General features: G+C 45.6%; 1 protein-coding gene across 2 annotated transcripts in view; it reads right to left on the reverse strand.

Annotated features, from left to right (window-relative positions):
* Positions 1-14,577: 14,577 nt before the first annotated feature.
* Positions 14,578-22,878, reverse strand: part of bet1l (Bet1 golgi vesicular membrane trafficking protein-like) — a 32,491-nt gene continuing 24,190 nt past the window's right edge. Inside the window, exons 3-4 of one of the 2 annotated variants that reach the window (XM_072272931.1) lie at positions 17,094-17,150; positions 14,578-15,596 (exon numbers count right to left, since the gene is read on the reverse strand). In XM_072272931.1, the coding sequence (XP_072129032.1) occupies positions 15,429-15,596; positions 17,094-17,150 (225 nt within the window). In that variant the 3' untranslated portion in view covers positions 14,578-15,428. The remainder of the gene's footprint in view (positions 15,597-17,093; positions 17,151-22,878) is intronic. The other variant, XM_072272930.1, reaches the window with a different exon arrangement.

A 22,878-nucleotide genomic window follows, 5' to 3' on the forward strand; every position in this document is an offset into this window, starting at 1 on the left:
TTCCATTCCCCATGGTCAGTTCCTCAGGGTCTGCACCTTCCATTCCCCATGGTCAGTTCCTCGGGGTCTACACCTTCCATTCCCCATTGTCAGTTCCTCAGGGTCAGCACCTTCCATTCCCCATGGTCAGTTCCTCAGGGTCTGCACACTCCATTCCCATGGTCAGTTCCTCAGGGTTTCTACCTTCCATTCCCCATGGTCAGTTCCTCAGGGTTTCTACCTTCCATTCCCCATCGTCAGTTCCTCAGGGTCTGCACCTTCCATTACCCATGGTCAGTTCCTCAGGGTCTGCACCCTCCATTCCACATTGTCAGTTCCTCAGCGTTTCTACCTTCTATCCCCCATGGTCAGTTCCTCAGGGGTTCTACCTTCCATTCCCCATGGTCAGTTCCTCAGGGTCTGCACCTTCCATTCCCCATGGTCAGTTCCTCAGGGTTTCTACCTTCCATTCCCCATGGTCAGTTCCTCAGGGTTGCTACCTTCCATTCCCCATGGTCAGAACCTCAGGGTCTGCACCCACCATTCCCCATGGTCAGTTCCTCAGGGTTTCTACCTTCCATTCCCCATGGTCAGTTCCTCAGGGGTTCTACCTTCCATTCCCCATGGTCAGTTCCTCAGGGTCTGCACCTTCCATTCCCCATGGTCAGTTCCTCAGGGTCTGCACCTTCCATTCCCCATGGTCAGTTCCTCAGGGTCTGCACCTTCCATTCCCCATGGTCAGTTCTTCAGGGTTTCTACCTTCCATTCCCCATGGTCAGATCCTCAGGGTCTGTACCTTCCATTCTCCATGGTCAGTTCTTCAGGGTTTCTACCTTCCATTCCCCATGGTCAGTTCCTCAGGGTCTGTACCTTCCATTCTCCATGGTCAGTTCCTCAGGGGTTCTACCTTCCATTCCCCATGGTCTGTTCCTCAGGGTCTGCACCTTCCATTCCCCATGGTCAATTCCTCAGGGTCTGCACCTTCCATTTCCCATGGACAGTTCCTCAGGGTTTCTACCTTCCATTCCCCATGGTCAGTTCCTCAGGGTCTGCACCTTCCATTCCCCATGGTCAGTTCCTCAGCGTTTCTACCTTCCATTCCCCATGGTCAGTTCCTCAGGGTCTGCACCTTCCATTTCTCATGGTCAGTTCCTCAGGGGTTCTACCTTCCATTCCCCATGGTCAGTTCCTCAGGGTTTCAACCTTCCATTCCCCATGGTCAGTTCCTCAGGGGTTCTACCTTCCATTCCCCATGGTCAGTTCCTCAGGGGTTCTACCTTCCATTCTCCATGGTCAGTTCTTCAGGGTTTCTACCTTCCATTCCCCATGGTCAGTTCCTCAGGGTCTGCACCTTCCATTCCCCATGGTCAGTTCCTCAGGGTCTGCACCTTCCATTCCCCATGGTCAGTTCCTCAGGGTCTGCACCCTCCATTCCCCATGGTCAGTTCCTCAGGGTCTGCACCTTCCATTCCCCATGGTCAGTTCCTCAGGGTCTGCACCTTCCATTCCCCATGGTCAGTTCCTCAAGGTCTGCACCCTCCATTCCCATGGTCAGTTCCTCAGGGTTTCTACCTTCCATTCCCCATGGTCACTTCCTCAGGGGTTCTACCTTCCATTCTCCATGGTCAGTTCCTCAGGGGTTCTACCTTCCATTCCCCATGGTCAGTTCCTCAGAGTCTGCACCCTCCATTCCCCATGGTCAGTTCCTCAGGTTTTCTACCTTCCGTTCCCCATGGTCAGTTCCTCAGGGTTTCTACCTTCCATTCCCCATGGTCAGTTCCTCAGGGTCTGCACCTTCCATTCCCCATGGTCAGTTCTTCAGGGTTTCTACCTTCCATTCCCATGGTCAGTTCCTCAGTGTTTCTACCTTCCATTCCCCATGGTCAGTTCCTCAGGGTTTCTACCTTCCATTCCCCATGGTCAGTTCCTCAGGGGTTCTACCTTCCATTCCCCATGGTCAGTTCCTCAGGGGTTCTACCTTCCATTCTCCATGGTCAGTTCCTCAGGGGTTCTACCTTCCATTCCCCATGGTCAGTTCCTCAGGGTCTGCACCCTCCATTCCCCATGGTCAGTTCCTCAGGTTTTCTACCTTCCGTTCCCCATGGTCAGTTCCTCAGGGTTTCTACCTTCCATTCCCCATGGTCAGTTCCTCAGGGTCTGCACCTTCCATTCCCCATGGTTAGTTCTTCAGGGTTTCTACCTTCCATTACCCATGGTCAGTTCCTCAGGGTTTCTACCTTCCATTCCCCATGGTCAGTTTTTCAGGGTTTCTACCTTCCATTCCCCATAGTCAGTCCCTCAGGGTCTGCACCTTCCATTCCCCATGGTCAGTTCCTCAGGGTCTGCACCTTCCATTCCACATGGTCAGTTCCTCAGGGTCTGCACCTTCTATTCCCCATGGTCAGTTCCTCAGGGTCTACATCTTCCATTCCCCATGGTCAGTTCCTCAGGGTCTGCACCCTCCATTCCCCATGGTCAGTTCCTCAGGGTCTACACTTTCCATTCCCCATGGTTAGTTCTTCAGGGTTTCTACCTTCCATTCCACATGGTCAGTTCCTCAGGGTCTGCACCTTCCATTTCCCATGGTCAGTTCCTCAGGGTTTCTACCTTCCATTCCCCATAGTCAGTTCCTCAGGGTCTGCACCTTCCATTTCCCATGGTCAGTTCCTCAGGGGTTCTACCTTCCATTCCACATGGTCAGTTTTTCAGGGTTTCTACCTTCCATTCCCCATGGTCAGTTCCTCAGGGTCTGCACCTTCCATTCCCCATGGTCAGTTCTTCAGGGGTTCTACCTTCCATTCCACATGGTCAGTTTTTCAGGGTTTCTACCTTCCATTCTTCAGGGTACATTCCCCAGGATCTGCAACGTCCATTCCCCAGGGTCTTCTCCCTCCTTTCCCCACAATGCACTAAGCAGGGTTTTTTTTCTGAGGCTCTACACCTCCTGTTCCTCAGTGTCTGTATCTTCTTTTCCCCCATGACTGTTCCCAGGTCTATCACCTGGTATTGGTTCCTCAGGGTCCAAATTTTGCATACGCTAATGTTCATCTCCAGGCACCATTTCTCGACATCTGTCTCCAGAGTCTGCACATTCTGTGGAATTGGAAAGGCTATCAAGCACAGTCAGCTCTAGGGTATATTGAACTGTACCTGACAATTATCATCTATTGCCTCCAGCACTCTGGTAAACTTCAAGTTCACAGGTAACCTGCCGTTGTAGATCACACACCAGTAACACTGTTACTGGGAATTCAACAATTAGTTATGCGGGAACATTGTCAGTGCAATTTCTCAAACTGTTCATTAAACCATCTTCCATCTTATTCCCTTGTTTATTAATTACCAAGTGGGTGTGAAGGATTTAAAAGATTGCAACTCAACCTCAGCGGTAAAGCGGGTGAATTCAGAGGAGTGATTGGTGTGAGATTGGAATTGTGCCTTTGCACTATCCTGCGACTGCAAAACAAAAACATTTCATGACATACAATCTCCCAGAGGAACCTAGCGGTTGAGCAGCATCTGTGAGGGAAGGAAACTGTCACCAGTTAGGGTCAAACCATCATCAGAACTGTGGGTGGGGAGGAGACGGGGAATGGGGCTACATGGGCAGGAAGAGGAGACGGTGTATGGTGGCGATAAGGATGCACAGAAGGGCAGGTGAAGGGAGAAGGGGTATACATGGGAGAGGGGAGACAGGGTGGTGATGGGGATGCACAGTGGGGAGTTCGGAGGGGAGAGGGTATACAGTGATGGGGAGGGAGGAGAGGAGAGGGTATACAGTGATGGGGAGGGAGGAGGGGAGAGGGTATACAGTGATGGGGAGGGAGGAGGGGAGAGGGGTATACAGTGATGGGGAGGGAGGCAGGGAGAGGGTATACAGTGATGGGAGGAGGGGAGAGGGTATACAGTGATGGGGATGCACAGTGGGGAGAGGGTATACATTGGGGAGGGGATGTACAGTAGGGAGGGTGGAGGAGGAGAGGGTATATGCTGGGGAGGGGAGATGGGGATTGAATTGACTTTATTTCTTACATCCTTCACATACATAAGTAAAAATCTTCATGTTACTTCTCTGTCTAAATGTGTAATTTATATTAATTTGTATTAAATATAGCAAATATAGTCAATATAGCAAAGAAATACAATTGTATCAGCATGAATTAATCAGTCTGATGGCCTGGTGGAAGAAGCTGTCCTGGAGCCTGTTGGTCCTGGCTTTTTATGCTGCGGTACTGTTTCCCGGATGGTAGCAACTGGAACAGTTTGTGGTCGGGGTGACTTGGGTCCCCAGTGAGCCTTCAGGCCCTTTTTACACACCTCTCTTGTAAATGTCCTGAATCATGGGAAGTTCACATCTACAGATGCGCTGGGCTGTCCACACCACTCTCTGCAGAGTCCTGTGATTGAGGGAAGTACAGTTCCCATACCAGGCAGTGATGCAGCCAGTCAGGATGCTCTCAATTGTGCCCCTGTAGAAAGTTCTTAGGATTTGGGGGCCCATACCAAATGTCTTCAACCGTCTGAGGTGAAAGAGGTGCTGTTGTGCCTTTTTCACCACACAGCTGGTGTGTACAGACTACGTGAGATCCTTGGTGATGTGTTTGCCGAGGAACTTAAAGCTGTTCACCCTCTCAACCCCAGATCCATTGATGTATATAGGGGTCAGCCTGTCTCCATTCCTCCTGTAGTCCACAACCAACTCCTTAGTTTTTGTGACATTGAGGGAGAGGTTGTTTTCTTGACTCCATTGTGTCAAGGTGATGACTTTTCTCTGTAGCCTGTCTTATTATTTGAGAAAAGACCAATCAATGTAGTATCATCAGCAAACTTAATTAGCAGATTGGAGCTGTGGGTGGCAACACAGTCATGGGTATACAGAGAATAAAGGAGGGGGCTTAGGACACAGTCCTGAGGGGCACCTGTGTTGAAGGGCAGAGATGAGGGAGCCCACTGTTACCACCTGCCACATGTTGGGGAGGGGAGGTGGTGATATATGGTGGGGAGGGGAAATAGGGTTATATGTTGAGGGGAGATGGGGGTATACAACGTGGAGGGGTGAAGGGTATACGGTGGAGATGGGGATGTACAATAGGGAGGGTGGAGGGGGAGAGTGTACGTGCTGGGGATGGGAATCGGGTATATGTTGGGAAGGGAGATGGGTATACAGTGATGGGGATATATAGTGGGGAGAGCGGAGGGGGAGGGTGGAGATGGGGATAGGGTATATATTGGGGAGGGGAGATGGGGTACAGTACCTATTAAAAGTATTTAAAACCCTTTGAAGTTTTCATGTTTTATTGTTTTACAACATTGAATCACAGTGGATTTAATTTGGCTTTTTTGACACTGATCGACAGAAAAAGCCTCCTGTTAAAGTGAAAACAGATCTCTACAAAGTGATCAAGATTAATTATAAATATAAAACATAAGAAAATTGATTGTATAAGTATTCACCCCCTTCAAGTCAGTATTTAGTAGATGCACCCTGGGCAGCAATTACAGCCTTGAGTCTGTGTGGATAGGTCTCTGTCAGCTTTGCACATCTGGACACTGCAATTTTTCCCCATTTTTCTTTATGCTTCTCAAGCTCTGTCAGATTGCACAGGGATCACAAGTGAGCAGCCCTTTTCAAGTCCAGCCACAAATTTTCAATTGGATTGAGGTCTGGACTCTGATTTGGCCACTCCAAGATGTTAACTTTGTTGATTTTAAGTCATTCCTGTGTGGCTTTGGCTTTATGCTTGGGGTCACTGTCTTGCTGGAAAACAAATCTTCTCCCAAGTCGCAGTTCTCTGGCAGACTGCATCAGGTTTTCCTCCAGGATTTCCCTGTACTTTGCTGCATTCATTTTACCCTCTACCTTCACAAGCCTTCCAGGACCTGCTACGCACAGCATGATGCAGCCACCACCATACTTCATGGTCGGGATGGTGTGTTTTTGATGATGTGCTGTGTTTGGCTTACACAAATATAGCATTTAGTCTAAATCAGAATCAGGTTTATTATCACCGGCATGTGACGTGAAATTTGTTAACATAGCAGAAGCAGTTCAATGCAATACATAATCTAGCAGAGAGAAAAATAATAAATAAAATTTAAAGTAGTAATAAATAAACAAATAAATCAATTACGTAGATTGAACAGATTTTTTAAAATCTGTCTCCCTCTGCTTCTTTTTCCTTCCAGCTTTCCAGTTGTAACTAAATGTTCTAATGCCTCTCTTCACATGATGTGTCCAAAGAATTTTGATTGCTATTTTCTGATTTTTTTAAGAACTGTACATTTTGTTTTCGTTCTCTGTAGAACTTCTTCATTGGTTATCCTGTCCATATATGATTTGCATAGCAGTCTTCTGAGGAACCACCTCTCTGCTGCATTGATTCTTTTTCCCATTGCATTTGTGATGGTCCATGACTCGCAGCCGTACATCAATATAGGAAGAATGTAGCAGCTGTGAGTTCTAAGGCAGATGTCAATTGCTATTCTCTTGTTCGTTAGGATGGTTCTCATTTCTGTGAATGCTGTTCTTGCCACTGCTATTCTTGCTTTTATGTTTGTTTCGCATTTACCATCAGATATTACCCATGATCCAAGGTACTTGAAGTTGTGAACTTGTTTCAGGATTTCATTTCCCAATACGATCCTACAGTTTGGGATATCAGGTTTCTTTGATACTACCATTACTTCAGTTTTCTTTTTGTTTACGGTTAGGCCAAGTCTTTCACTCTCTGTGTTGATGGTAGATACTAGTTTCTGTAAATTTACTTCACTGTTTGCTATCAGTACTGTATCATCCGCATAGCGGGGGTTGTTGATATTGTATCCTCCTATACTTATTCCAGGTGGGTCTTGTATGGTTCTCATGATGTTTTCACTGTACAGGGAGAATAGGTCTGGTGATAGAACACAATCCTGTCTGACTCCTCACTTTATTGGCTGATATTCACTAATCTCGTCTATCCATATGGCTGCACTTTGTTGCCAGTAGAGATTCCTGATTATTCTTCTATCTTTTCCGTCAATATTGATATCTTTAAGCATTTTCATGATGACTTGGTGTTTCACTGTGTCAAAGGCTTTTGTGTAGTCAATGAAACAGAAGTATAGGTCTTCTTGTACTTCATTGATCTTTCGATAATATTCCTGAGAATATAAGTGGTGTTTCATGTTTCCTTGCCTTTGACAAAAGGCAAAAGCAAAAGACGGCTCTACAATTATGGAAAAAGGAAAAATAATGCAAAGATGGTCAGAATTAATCAAAGACCTATACGACGACAAAGACCGAGAGGACAACTTTGATATTGGCAAGAACGAGGGCCCAGCAATACTGAAAGAAGAAGTGGAACATGCTATGAAGAAAATATGAAAGGAGAAATCATCAGGACCAGATAACATTCCAGTTGAACTGTATGAAGCGCTAGAAGATTTTGGTGTAGAGAAATTAGCAATCTTATTGAATAGAATATACAACAGTGGCAAAGTACCAGAAGATCTTTTAAAGATAGTATTTATTACACTGCCAAAGAAACCAGGTGCAACAGAGTGTGGACAACACAGAACAATTAGTTTAATGAGCCACCTCACAAAAATTCTACTTAGAATCATCATGCTCGAATAAGAAACAAAATTAAACCAGAGATCAGTGAAGAACAGTGCGGCTTTGTCGAAGGCAAGGGAACATCAAACGCCACTTATATTCTCAGGAATATTATCGAAAAACAGAAATACTGTATATTGAAAAATGTGAGGTAGTGTCCAAAGATTCAATGTTCATTTAGGAATCAGATGGCAGAGGGGAAGAAGCTGTTCCTGAATCGCTGAGTGTGTGCCTTCAGGCTTCTGTACCTTCTACCTGATGGTAACAGTGAGAAAAGAACATGCCCTGGGTGCTCAATAATGGATGCTGCCTTTCTGAGACACCACTCCTTGAAGATATCCTGGGTACTTCGTAGGCCAGTACCCAAGATGGAGCTGACTAGATTTACAACCCTCTGCAGCTTCTTTCGGTCCTGTGCAGTAGCCCCTCCATACCAGACAGTGATGCAGCCTGTCAGAATGCTCTCCATGGTACAACTACAGAAGTTTTTGAGTGTATCTGTTGACATGCCAAATCTCTTCAAACTCCTAATAAAGTATAGCCACTGTCTTGCCTTCTTTATAACTACATTGATATGTTGGGACTAGGTTAGATCCTCAGAGATATTGACACCCAGGAACTTGAAGCTGCTCACACTCTCCACTTCTGATAACTCTATGAGGATTGGTATGTGTTCTTTCGTCTTACTCTTCCTGATGTCCACAATCAGCTCTTTTGTTGAGTGCCAGTTGCTGTGACACCACTCCACTAGTTAGCATATCTCACTCCTGTATGCCCGCTCGTCACCATCTGAGATTCCACCAACAATGATTGTATCGTCAGCAAATTTATAGATGGATTTGTGCTATGCCTAGCCACAGTCATGTATATATAGAGAGTAGAGCAGTGGGCTAAGCACACATCCCTGAGGTGTGCCAGTGTTGATTGTCAGTGAGTAGGAGATGTTATCACCAGTCTGCACTGATTGTGGTCTTCCGGTTAGGAAGTCGAGGATCCAATTGGAGAGGGAAGTACAGAGGCCCAGGTTCTGTAACTTCTCAATCAGGATTGTGGGAATGATGGTATTAACTGCTGAGCTATAGTTGAATCACAGCATCCTGACGTAGGTATTTGTGTTGTCCAGGTGGTCTAAAGTCATATGGAGAGCCATTAAGATTGCGTCTGCCTTTGACCTATTGTAGCAATAGGCAAATCACAGTGGGTCCAGGTCCTTGCTGAGGCAGGAGTTCAGTCTAGTCATGGCCAACCTCTCAAAGCATTTCATCACTGTCGATGTGCTACCGGGCGATGGTCATTAAGGCAGCCCACATTATTCTTCTTAGGCACTGGTATAATTGTTGCCTTTTTGAAGCAAGTGGGAACATCAGCCCATAGCAGTGAGAGGTTGAAAATGTCCTTGAATACTTCTGCTAGTTGGTTGGCACAGGTTTTCAGAGCCTTGCCAGGTATTCCATCGGGACCATCCGCCTTGCAAGTGTTCCCTTTCTTTACAGACAGTCTAACATCAGCCTCTGAGACAGAGATCACAGAGTCATCAGATGCAGCAGGGATCTTCACAGCTGTAGTTGTGTTCTCCCGTTCAAAGTGTGCATAGAAGGCATTGAATTTATCTGGTAGTGAAGCATCGCTGCCATTCACACTATTGGGTTTTGCTTTGTAGGAAGTAATGTCTTGCAGACCCTGCCAGAGTTGTCATGCATCCGATGTCACCTCCAACCTCATTCGAAATTGTCTCTTCGCCCTTGAAATAGCCCTCTGCAAATCATACTTGGTTTTCTGGTACAGGCCTGGGTGGTCAAAAAGCTCAATTTTGGTTTCATCAGACCATAGAACCTTCTTCCAGCTAATTTCAGAATCTCCCACATGCCTTCTGACAAACTCCAGCCAAAATTCACGTGAGTAGTTTTCAACAGTGGCTTTCTCTTTGCCACTCTCCCATAAAGCTGTGACTGGTGAAACACCCGGGCAACAGTTGTTGTATTGTCAGTCTCTCCCATCTTAGCCTCTGAAGCTTGTAACTCCTCCAGAGTTGTCATAGGTCTCTTGGTGGCCTCCCTCACCAGTCCCCTTCTTGCACAGTCACTCTGTTTTTGAGGACGGCCTGCTCTGGGCAGGTTTACAGCTGTGCCATATTCTTTCCATTCCTTGATGATCGACTTAACTGTACTCCAAAATATTCAGTGACTGGAAAATGTTCTCGTTCTTGTATTCATCTCCTGACTTCTGCTTTTCAATAACTTTTTCACAGAGTTGCTTGGAGTGTTCTTTTATACCTTCATGGTGTAGTTTTGCCATGATACTGACTCACCAAGTCATTTGTCATTTAAAACAAGGTTGGATAGATTTTTGCATAGTAGGGGAATTCAGGGCTATGGGGAAAAGGCAGGTAGGTGGAGTCCATGGTCAGATTAGCCATGATCTTATTGAATGGCGGGGCAGGCTCGATGGGCCAGATGGCCTACTCCTGCTCCTATTTCTTATGTTCTTATTTACCAGAAGTTGGACCTTCCAGATACAGGTGTACTTTTGCAACAATCATTTGAAACACCTTGACTGCACACAGGTCTCCAAAAACTAATTATGTAACTTTTGAAACCAATTGGCTGCACTAGTGATGATCTGGTGTGTCATATTAAAGGGAGGGGGGGAAATACTTGTGCAATCAATGAGTTTGTATTTTATATTTGTAATTAATTTAGATCACTTTGTAGAGATCTGTTTTCACTTTGACATGAAAGAATATTTTTCTGTTGATCAATGTCAAAAAAGCCAAATTAAATCCACTGAGATTCAGTGTTGTAAAACAATAAACCATGAAAACTTCCAAGAGGGAATGAATACTTTTCATAGGCACTGTATATGTTGGGGAGGGGAGGCGGGTAATGTGGTGGTGATGGGGATGTACAGTAAGGAGGGTGGAGGGACAGAGTATATGCAGTGGGGAGTGAGACAGGGGTATATGTTAGGGAGGGGTAGAGTGGTGGGGTGGGGAAATGGGTATACAGTGATAGGGATGTACAGTAGGGAGGATGGAGAAGGGAGGGTATATGTTGGGAAGGGGAGACAGGTGTATACGGTGGAGATGGGGATGTACAGTAGGGAGGGGAGAGGGTATATGGTAGAGATGGGATGTACAGTAGGGAGGGTGGAAGGGGAGAGGGTATATGGTGGGGTAGGGAGACGGGTGTACGGAGAGGGGGATGCACAGTGGGAAGGGTAGAGGGAGACAGGGTATATGGTGGGGTAGAGAGATGGGTGGACGGTGATGGGGATGTACAGTGGGGAGGGTGGAGGGGGACAGGGTATATGTTAGGGAGGGGAGTCAGGTATATGGTAGAGATGGAGAAGTACAGTGGAGAGGGTGGAAGGGGAGAGGGTATATGGTAGAGATGGCGAGACAGTGGAGATGGGGATGTACAATGGGGAGGGTAGTGGTGAGGCAAGGGCCAATGATGATGGTGACTCTGAATCCAGGCTGTTACTTTACTTGACTCTATTTCACCAGACCCTAATGACCCACCCTGTCTTATGCTGACGATGATGCCTAAACTAATCCCATTGTCCCGCATACAATGTCTATGCCCTTCTACCTATCTGAATGCCTTTTAAACCCTGTAATTGAATCAGTCTCTACCAAATTGACAGGTAGCTCATTCTAACTACCCACCACACTCTGTGAGAATAAACTATCCTGCAGATTTCTCACTTCTAGTTCCAGACTCATTTGCACTGGGAAGACTTGATCCATCTGACAAATGGCTCTCATACATCCATAAACCTCCACAAGTTTACCCATTACCCACCTACATGATAATTCAGCCATCCCAATCTCTCTTTCTAATGTGAGCAGGTGAAAGAGATGGTTGGGGTTGAAATGAGAAGATAGGCAAGGAGGTGGTGCTCAGGGATTTATTGTGACAAAGTTCAGATTAATTTGACACCAAATTGAGTGGAAAAGGAAACTGCACAGAAGATATGGAGAGTCTGCAAAGAGATATAGATAAGTTAACTGAGTGGGCAAGGGTCTGGCAGATGTTGGTAAATTGAGGTCATCCACTATGGAAGAGAAAATGGAAGACCAGTTTATTATTTAAATGGTATAAAAATGCAGCATGCTGCTATGCAGAGGGACCTGGGAGTGCTTGTGCATGAATAATAAAAGGTTGGTTTGCAGGTGCAGCAGGCTGTCAAGAAGGCAAATGGAATGTTGGCCTTCATTGCTCGAGGGATTGAATTTAAGAGCATGGAGGTTATGCTGCAACTGTACAGGGTACTGGTGAGGCTGCACCTGGAGTACTGCGTGCATTTCAGGTATCGTAACTTTAGGAAGGATATACTGGCTTTGGAGGCGGTGCAAAGGAGGTTCACCAGCTTGATTCCAGAGATGAGGGAGCTGGACTCCGAGGAGAGATTGAGTCACCTGGGACTGTACTTGCTGGAATTCAGAAGAATGAGAGGAGATCTTATAGAAACATATAAAATTATAAAAGGGATAGTTAAGGTAGAGGCAGGAAAATTTTTTTCACTGGTAGATGAGACTAGAACTAGGGGACTTAGCCTCAAGATTCAGGGGAGTAAATTTAAGATGGCGATGGGGAGGAACTGCTTTTCCAAGAGTGGTGAATCTGTGGAATTCTCTGCCCAGTGAAGCAGTGGAGGCTACCTCAGTAAATATATTTAAGACAAGGTTGGATAGGTTTTTGCAAAGTAGGGGAATTAAGGGTTATGGGGAAAAGGCAGGTAGGTGGAGATGAGTCCATGGTCAGATCAGCCATGATCTTATTGAATGATGGAGCAGGCTCGATGGGCCGCATGGCCTCCTCCTGCTCCTACTTCTCTTGTTCTTACTTGAAGTATAGAGCACAAATTGGATTGCTCAACTTGCCTCAGAGTCAGTGAGATGTTCACTTCCATTTGGCCACACTGACTTCTGGCATCATGGTGGGGTGATGAGGTGAGGAAGGAACACTGAGTAAAGTTGGTCATAGAAGAATGATAAAAATAAGGTTCTGAGAGAGAGAGAGATTAATAGCATCAGATGGATATTGAGAGAAGTCACCCCTGATTGGATAGTCTACACCCAGGGGCAACTGTCTTCAAGAAAAACTTACTATTTAGGACTGAGCTGAGCAGAAACTGCTTTAAACAGATGTTACACCCTGGTTTATGACCATGCTTTATTTTATGAATACAGTTATGCTGTTGGGGATTTTATTTTCAGCAGATTTTTTTCAAAATGCAATGTGTTCCTTTAATTACATTGTACAATCAGGTAATACTTTTTTTGCTGTTTAAAATAATAATTCAGTTGATTAAGTTAGGCTTAGCCAATAGGATTTGTCTTGCTAACATTCTGGTCAATAAGATGCCCTGGAACATTCTAGGAGGAACGGGGGAGGGATAGCCATTTTTAAGAGAGCGCATAGGGTTCGAAGGAGAAAGAAGAAAACTGGAAATGGACAACGAACATCACAGAAGGACATGTCGAAACACCCATAGAACCCATCTGGAGGGACAGATACTGCCGTCAGAAAATCCTCATGCAAACTTTGGTTTCATGGAGAATGTAAACATAACTTTTAGTTAGCTAGATAGCACATGACTTTGGAGAAAGTTCAACACCATGTCTTCGGATGTTGTGTGGATATTTATTTATGTTTAACACAAAATACTCTGCAGATGCTGGGGTCAAAGCAACACTCACAACACGCTGGAGGAACTCAGCAGGTCGGGCAGCATCCGTGGAAAAGATCAGTCAACGTTTCGGGCTGGAACCCTTCATCAGGACTGTAGAGGGAAGGGGCAGAGGCCCTATAAAGAAGGTGGAGGGAGGGTGGGAAGGAGAAGGCTGGTAGGTTCCTGGAGGGAGGGTGGGAAGGAGAAGGCTGGTAGGTTCCAGGTGAAAAACCAGTAAGGGGAAAGATAAAGGGGTGGGGGAGGGGAGGCAGGAAGGTGATAGGCAGGAAAGGTGAAGAAAGAATAGGGGAAAACACAATGGGTAGTAGAAGGAGGCGGAACCAGGAGGGAGGTGTTAGGCAGCTGGGGGAGGGGGCAGAGTGAAACTGGGATAGGGGAAGGGAGTTACCGGCAGTTGGAGAATTCTATGTTCATACCAAGGGGCTGGAGACTACCTAGACGGTATATGAGGTGTTTATTTATGTTTCACTCATACTGGGTGTTCAGGCAGAATTATTTGATACCATGAGTAAACGTAGTGAAACAAAACCGAACTGACTACACAACAATGAGTTCCAGTGATCATGTGCACATTATGTAATGGGCCCTTTTCTTTATTGTGTTTTTTACAAAATATATTATTCTGTCAATACAATTTTAATCTAAGTTTATACTGGTGAATGGTATATTTGCATGGGTATATCAGTGTACATACGTGTGGTAGCCTCATATTCCCATTCAAACTTTTGTGTGTTGTGTTTACCCAGATCATACTTACCGTAGACGTGTTCATTTCCTGGTAATAGCATTTTCATTGTTATTCCCCATGCATTGTAGAGTTATGTTGCTGTTAGGTTGAACTCACAGTAAAAGCTAACTCATTATGAGTCTACAGCGAGAGGGTTCGACACAGACTTGCAAGTGTTGGGATTCTCCAGTTCCCAGGGCTATGATGCTCAGCGGAGTATATGGAAGAGTGAAATCCTTGGGCATTCAGGGAATTGGTGGAAACCAATATTGGATGAGCCAGGGTCTTGAATGGCAAATTTCTACAGCTGTACCGTGGAGAGTTTTCTAACTGGTTGCATCACCATCTGGTATGAAGGGACCAATGCACAGGATCAGAAAAAGCTGCAGCAGATTGTAAACTCAGCCAGCTCAATCTGGAACACTAGGCTTCCCATCATCAAGGACATCTTCAACAGTTGATGCCTCAAAGAGGTGGCATCCAACACTAAAGACCCTCTTCACCTAGGACGTGCACTCTTCTCATTGCTACCATCACTACAGGAGCCTAAAGACACACACTGAACATTTCAGGAACAGCTTCTTCCCCTCTGCCATCAGATTTCCGAATGGGCATTGAACCCAAGAACAGTACCTCACTTTTTTTGCCCCATATATTTAATTTATTTCAATATATATTATTATCGTATTTCACTGTACTGCTGCTGCAAAACCACAAATTTCACAACATACGTCATTGATAATAAGCCTGACTCTGGCAGAATGGACTTGAAGGTTCAGTGTGCACAAAGGGAAGATAAAATGAAAATGAACCATGTGCAAAATTCACATAGACAGTTGTTTAGGCAATTAATATTTATTCAGAGTGAAAATATAGAGAGAGCACACACCAACGAAGTCCAGCTGAGTGCAGCTCAGCAGCAGTAAGTTTCAGAAAAGATTCCATTAAGTTGAAGAGAATTGTTAAATCAGAGAATTTCTGTAGAAAAATTATCTGTACATATATATGAAATATTAGAATGAAATAACTAATTGAATGATTATTATTAAATTAAATGATCACTAACTACATCATTATAAAAGTGCTGTTCTTGCCCTGTATGGAAGTTTTCAGTTATCCTGTTATATAGTTCTGGGATTTGATTGGAGCTCAAAAGCACAGCAGCCTTTGTAAAAACACAATCCTCACTGAAGACTGCAACTGGTCCATTGGTTGCACGATACAACAGTGTGTGTGGACGGCATAGTACAATCATTGTTGGGTAAAAGATCACATCCCTCACCAGACATAAAGTGCACCTTCCTGATTCCCAGGCTGATCATGAGAATGATGTCCACGTAAAATCCCTGATAAAGGAAGGAGCAGTCACTCTTCTCAACTGTGTCCACAGGAAATCTGTTTGTTATAACATTGTGCTTCTTAACAAGCTCAGGTCTGCATCCTGGTGACCAGGAAGTACAGGATGAAGAAGAGGAGGACCAGACCGACAGACATGTAGCACAGCAACTTCTTATTGTCCCGTCCTGATCTCACCATCGTGGAAAACCGCTTTACACTCCCCGTCAGAAGGCCAGTGGCACTCAAGAAATCAGAGTCCTGAACCAAACACAGAATACATCAAGTCTAGATTGGAAAAATACTCTGCAGTTAGAGTTGTGATGCACTCTGGACACAGTTTTCACATTTCCACTGTGAGGGAGAGAGGGGGGACAGGAGGGTGACGGGTGGGGGAGGGTGGAGGGAGAAGGAGACATTTACCTTCCAACAGTAGGGAGTGAAGGATATTGATCAAGGGCTGAAAGATGACTTAGTGATAACTGTCCTGTCTGGGTGTGTGAGTGGGTAGGTGTAGAAAGTGAAGAACAGATGGAAAAGGAGGAAATATAAATTTAGCATAATTACACTTCCAAAGAATTGACTGACTGTTGCACAGGAGCTTGACACAGAATCAGGTTGATGAAGGTGGAGTGTAACATACTGTGGACATGTTCCCTCTGCCTCATCATTAGTTAGACATGGTTTGTCATGCCAATCCACACTGGGTTTTTCTAAACAATAAACACCTGACTAAACAGACATTAATGCTGTCCCTGACTAATGTTTTGAGAAGATTTCCCACTGATAGGCACTATTAAATTCATGCTTTTTCTATTTATTTCTAATGTGACAAGAATACACATAGATTAAGATGTAGCTGTCCTGGGCTGGCACCAGTGGGATCAGCAGTTGGTCTGCCACCTGTCTTCATGAGAGAGAGAGAGATAAGGAAAACAATGGAGCAGTATTTGGAGATGTTAATGAAGGAAGGAGAGCTGTCAAGATCGGCTCCCCCTTTGAACACTGAACTGTTTGAAGTGATGGACAGGCGATACCCCAGCAGGGGGATAAAAAGGGACAGGTTCGCTAAGGCAACGCACATACGACACCCGAGGTAACGAGACCCTGGAAGCGGTGCGTCTCTCACAAGTCGGTGGGAAGTTCTTGGACGGCTGATCGCGGGATCAAGCCATAGACGCTTAGGGTGGAAAGACACGATCGGCCGGAACCTGGCGTGTGTCCACCCTTGCCTGGGTGCTGGGTTCACCGCAGAGAAACGATCGTATCTGGAAACGGAGGGGTCACGGTCGGTGACCTCAGATGACATCACAAAGGACTCGCCCGAAAGCTGACTGCGAAGGTCTGTGTGGAAGCCTTGAATATTCATTCGTTTTGCTCTCTCTCTCCTTCCCTCCACTGTCCATCGCCACGGCAGCGATTACTGCGAACTGAACTGAACTAAATTGAACTGAACTTTGCGTCACTTTGAAACTGGTCATTTACCCCTAGACAACAACAGAGCTTGATTGATCCTGTTATCTTAATTCTGTGTACATGTGTGTTTATCATTGCTGAACTGCTGCATTTATTATCCTTTTGATTAGAGTACTGTGTTGCTTGTTTCTTTAATAAAACTTTCTTAGTTCTAGTAATCCAGACTCCAACTGACTGATCCATTTCTGCTGGTTTGGCAACCCAGTTACGGGGTACGTAACACTAAATAAATCCATGACAAATTTTGTGCCGTGAAAATACCCAGGAAGTCCATCTACTCACCATGCCATCCAAGTATCTGTTCTGGTCAGCTGTCTCCTGGTCAATGTCCAGAGCAATCTGCGTGAACAAGTCAAGTTCAATGTCAGTTTATTTATTGATTTAGTGCTACTGCGTGGAGTAGGCCCTCCCTGCCGCGCTGCCCCAGCAACCCACAACCCGCTTAACCCTATCATGGCACAACTTACAATGACTAATCAACCTATAGTATACGTCTTTGGACTGGTCACCCAGGGAACACCCACAAAGTGCACAGGAAGGACATACAGGGACTCCTTATAGAATGGCGCTGGAACTGAACTCTGAACTCCAGCCTCCGGAACGCCCCAAGCTGTCTGCTATGCTACCATGGTCACCCATTTGTCATGTATACAGGTACACATAGATACTGCCCCGCCAAACAAAACAACGTTCTTCCAAACCAAGGTGCACAACACAGTTCATTTAACTACACACAGGACACAAAGGGATATAACCACAAATAGATTAACAAATAATAAGGTCCGAAGTTCGAAGTAAAATTGTATTATCACAGTACATGCAGTGGCATGCAAAAGTTTGGGCACCCCGGTCTAAAATTCTGTTACTGTGAATAGCTAAGCGAGTAAAAAATGGAACTAATTTCCAAAAGGTATAAAGATGATGCATTTCTTTAATATTTTAAGCAAGAAAACTTTTTTTATTTCCATCTTTTACAGTTTCAAAATAACAAAATAGGAAAAGGGCCCGAAGCAAAAGTTTGGGCACCCTGCATGGCAGTACTTAGTAACACCCCCTTTGGCAAGTATCACAGCTTGTAAATGCTTTCTGTAGCCAGCTAAGAGTCTTTCAATTCATCGACGACTGCACTGGCACTGCTTCCTGCACACATGCTGAGCTCGTTGACTTCATTAACTTTGTATCCAACTTTCACCCTGCCCTCAAGTTTACCTGGTCCGTTTCCAACACCTCCCTCCCCTTTCTAGATCTTTCTGTCTCTATCTCTGGAGACAGCTTATCCACTGATGACTCTCACAACTATCTGGACTATTCCTCTTCTCACCCTGTCTCTTGCAAAAATGCCATCCCCTTCTCGCAATTCCTCCGTCTCTGCCACATCTCCTCTCAGGATGAGGCTTTTCATTCTAGGACGAGGGAGATGTCCTCCTTTTTTAAAGAAAGGGGCTTACCTTCCTCCACCATCAACGCTGCTCTCAAACACATCTCCCCCATTTCACGCATATCTGCTCTCACTCCATCCTCCCGCCACCCCACTAGGAATAGGGTTCCCCTGGTCCTCACCTACCACCCCACCAGCCTCTGGGTCCAACATATTATTCTCCGTAACTTCCACCACCTCCAACGAGATCCCACCACTAAGCACATCTTTCCCTCCCCCTCTCTCTCTGCTTTCCGCAAAGATCACTCCCTACGCGACTCCCTTGTCCATTCATAAGCACAAGTCCTCACAAAGCCGGCCCAAACCATCGACCGATATTTTCCATGGATGCTGCCCGACCAGCTGAGTTCCTCCAGCGTGTTGTGAGTGTTCCCTTGTCCATTTGTCCCTCGATCCCTCCCCACCGACCTCCCTCCTGGCACTTATCCTTGTAAGCAGAACAAGTGCTACACATGCCCTTACACTTCCTCCCTTACCACCATTCAGGGCCCCAGACAGCCCTTCCAGGTGAGGCGACACTTCACCTGTGAGTTGACTGGGGTGATATACTACGTCCGATGCTCCCAATGTGGCCTTCTATATATTGGCGAGACCCAACACAGACTGGGAGACCGTTTCGCTGAACACCTACGCTCTGTCCACCAGAGAAAGCAGGATCTCCCAGTGGCCACACATTTTAATTCCACATCCCATTCTGATATGTCTATCCACGGCCTCCTCTACTATAAAGATGAAGCCACACTCAGGTTGGAGGAACAACACCTTATATTCTGTCTGGGTAGCCTCCAACCTGATGGCATGAACATTGACTTCTCTAACTTACACTAATGCCCCACCTCTCCCTCGTACCCCATCCATTATTTATTTATATACACACATTCTTTTTCTCTCTCTCCTTTTTGTCCCTCTCACTATACCCCTTGCCCATCCTCTGGGCTTTTTTCCCCCTCTGCCCCTTTTCTTTCTCCCTGGGCCTCCTGTCCCATGATCTTCTCATATCCCTTTTGCCAATCAACTGTCCAGCTCTTGGCTCCATCCCTCCTCCTCCTGTCTTCTCCTATCATTTTGGATCTCCCCCTCCCCCTACCACTTTCAAATCTCTTACTAGCTCTTCTTTCAGTTAGTCCTGACGAAGGGTCTCGGCCTGAAACGTTGACTGTACCTCTTCCTAGAGATGCTGCCTGGCCTGCTGCGTTCACCAGCAACATTTATGTGTATTGCTTGAATTTCCAGCATCTGCAGATTTCCTCGTGTAAGGGTCTTTCAATTATTGTTTGGGGGATTTTCACCCATTTTTCCTTGCAAAAGCCTTCTAGTTCTGTGAGATTCTAGGGCTGTCTTGCATGCACTGCTCTTTTGATGTCTATCCACAGATTTTCAATGATGTTTAGGTCAGGGGACTGTGAGGGCCACAGCAAAACCTTCAGCTTGCGCCTCTTGAGGTAGTCCATTGTGGATTTTGAGGTGTGTTTAGGTTCATTATCCTGTTGTAGAAGCCATCCACTTTTCATCTTCGGCTTTTTTACAGTCGGTGTGATGTTTGCTTCCAGAATTTGCTGGTATTTAATTGAATTCATTCTTCCCTCTACCAGTAAATGTTCCCTGTGCCACTGGCTGCAACGCAAGCCCAAAGCATGATCGATCCACCCCCGTGCTTAACAGTTGGAGAGGTGTTCTTTTCATGAAATTCTGCACCCTTTTTCTCCAAACATACCTTTGCTCATTGCGGCCAAAGAGTTCTATTCAAAAGGTTCAAAGGAACATCTAAACAAGCCTGATGCATTTTGGAAACAAGCCCTGTGGACTGATGAAGCAGCCATTTCAGCCCTGGGAAAAAGCCTCTGACTATCCACATGATCAATGCCTCTCATCATCTTGTACACCTCAATCAGGTCACCTCTCATCCTCCATCACTCCAAAAAGAAAAAGCCGAGCTCACTCAACCTGTTTTCATAAGGCATGCTCCCCAATCCAGGCAACATCCTTGTTAATCTCCTCTGTACCCTTTCCACGGCTTCCACATCCTTCCTGTAGTGAGGCGACCAGAACTGAGAACAGTACTCCAAGTGGGGTCTGACCAGGGTCCTATATTGCTGCAACATTATTTCTTGGCTCCTAAATTCAGTTCCACGATTGATGAAGGCCAATACACTGTATGCCTTCTTAACCACAGAGTCAACCTGCGCAGCTACTTTGAGCATTATATTTGAATACACGCAGTATATGGAATAAGGCAGAGGAACTTGTAGCACAGTTACAGATTGGTATGTACGACATGGGCATCTTTGAATCGTGGCAGTTATATACAGGTCTCTGAACAATAGACAAGATGTGGTCTACAAATTACAATGGGAGATGGAAAATGCATGTCAAAAGGGCAATGTTGCAATAATCATGGGGGATTTCAATATGCAGGTAGATTAGGAAAATTAGTTTGGTGTTGGATTCCAAGAGGAGACATTCATAGAACACCTACGAGATGGCTTTTTTAGAGCAGCTCATGGTTGAGCCCACTAAGGGATCAGTTATTCTGGACTGAGTGTTGTGCAATGAACTGGAATTTATTACAGAGCTTAAGGCAATGTGTAGTGAGACTCCTAGCAAGGAGGGGCTGATGATAGGGCGAAAATGCAGTCACCAGGATGAGTTGCAACAGAAAAGATGGACAAAATTGAAAAGAGTGCATACAGAACTGAAGGCATTATAATTGAATGTGCGTAGTAGTAAATAGAACATAGAACATAGAATAGTACAGCACAGTACAGGCTCTTCGGCCCACAATGTTGTGCCGACCCTCAAACCCTGCCTCCCATATAAGCCACCACCTTAAATTCCTCCATATACCTGTCTAGTAGTCTCTTAAACTTCACAAGTGTATCTGCCTCCACCACTGACTCAGGCAGTGCATTCCATGCACCAACCACTCTCTGAGTAAAAAACCTTCCTCTAATATCCCCCTTGAACTTCCCACCCCTTACCTTAAAGCCATGTCCTCTTGTATTGAGCAGTGGTGCCCTGGGGAAGAGGCGCTGGCTATCCATTCTATCTATTCCTCTTATTATCTTGTACACCTCTATCATGTCTCCTCTCATCCTCCTTCTCTCCAAAGAGTAAAGCCCTAGCTCCCTTAATCTCTGATCATAATCCATACTTTCTAAACCAGGCAGCATCCTGGTAAATCTCCTCTGTACCCTTTCCAATGCTTCCACATCCTTCCTATAGTGAGGTGACCAGAACTGGACACAATACTCCAAGTGTGGCCTAACCAGAGTTTTATAGAGCTGCATCATTACATCGCGACTCTTAAACTCTATCCCTCGACTTATGAAAGCTAACACCCCATAAGCTTTCTTAACTACCCTATCCACCTGTGAGGCATCTTTCAGGGATCTGTGGACATGTACCCCGAGATCCCTCTGCTCCTCCACACTACCAAGTATCCTGCCATTTACTTTGTACTCTGCCTTGGAGTTTGTCCTTCCAAAGTGTACCACCTCACACTTCTGCCACTTCTCAGTCCACTTCTGCATCCTATCAATGTCTCCATCTGCCACTTCTCAGCCCACTTCTGCATCCTATCAATGTCTCTCTGCAATCTTTGACAATCCTCCACACTATCTACAACACCACCAACCTTTGTGTCGTCTGCAAACTTGCCAACCCACTCTTCTACCCCCACATCCAGGTCGTTAATAAAAATCATGAAAAGTAGAGGTCCCAGAACAGATCCTTGTGGGACACCACTAGTCACAATCCTCCAATCTGAATGTACTCCCTCCACCACCACTCTCTGCCTTCTGCAGGCAAGCCAATTCTGAATCCACCTGGCCAAACTTCCCTGGATCCCATGCCTTCTAACTTTCTAAATAAGCCTACCGTGTGAAACCTTGTCAAATGCCTTACTCAAATCCATATAGATCACATCCACTGCACTACCCTCATCTATATGCCTGGTCACCTCCTCAAAGAACTCTATCAAGCTTGTTAGACACGATCTGCCCTTCACAAAGCCATGTTGACTGTCCCTGATCAGACCATGATTCTCTAAATGCCCTTAGATCCTATCCCTAAGAATCTTTTCCAACAGCTTTCCCACCACAGACATAAGGCTCACTGGTCTATAATTACCCGGACTATCCCCACTACCTTTTTTGAACAAGGGAACAACATTCGCCTCCCTCCAATCCTCCGGTACCATTCCCGTGGACAATGAGGACATAAAGATCCTAGCCAGAGGCTCAGCAATCTCTTCTCTCGCCTCGTGGAGCAGCCGGGGGAATATTCCGTCAGGCTCCGGGGACTTATCTGTCCTAATGTGTTTTAACAACTCCAACACCTCCTCTCCCTTAATATCAGCATGCTCCAGAACATCAACCTCACTCATATTGTCCTCACCATCATCAAGTTCCCTCTCATTGGTGAATACTGAAGAGAAGTATTCATTGAGGACCTCACTCACTTCCACAGCCTCCAGGCACATCTTCCCACCTTTATCTCTAATCGGTCCTACCTTCACTCCTGTCATCCTTTTTTTCTTCACATAATTGAAGAATGCCTTGGGGTTTTCCTTTACCCTACTCGCCAAGGCCTTCTCATGCCCCCTTCTTGCTCTTCAGCCCCTTCTTAAGC

The sequence above is a fragment of the Mobula birostris genome, chromosome 11 (genome assembly GCF_030028105.1).
Source record: "Mobula birostris isolate sMobBir1 chromosome 11, sMobBir1.hap1, whole genome shotgun sequence".
Taxonomy (NCBI): Eukaryota; Metazoa; Chordata; class Chondrichthyes; order Myliobatiformes; family Myliobatidae; genus Mobula; species Mobula birostris.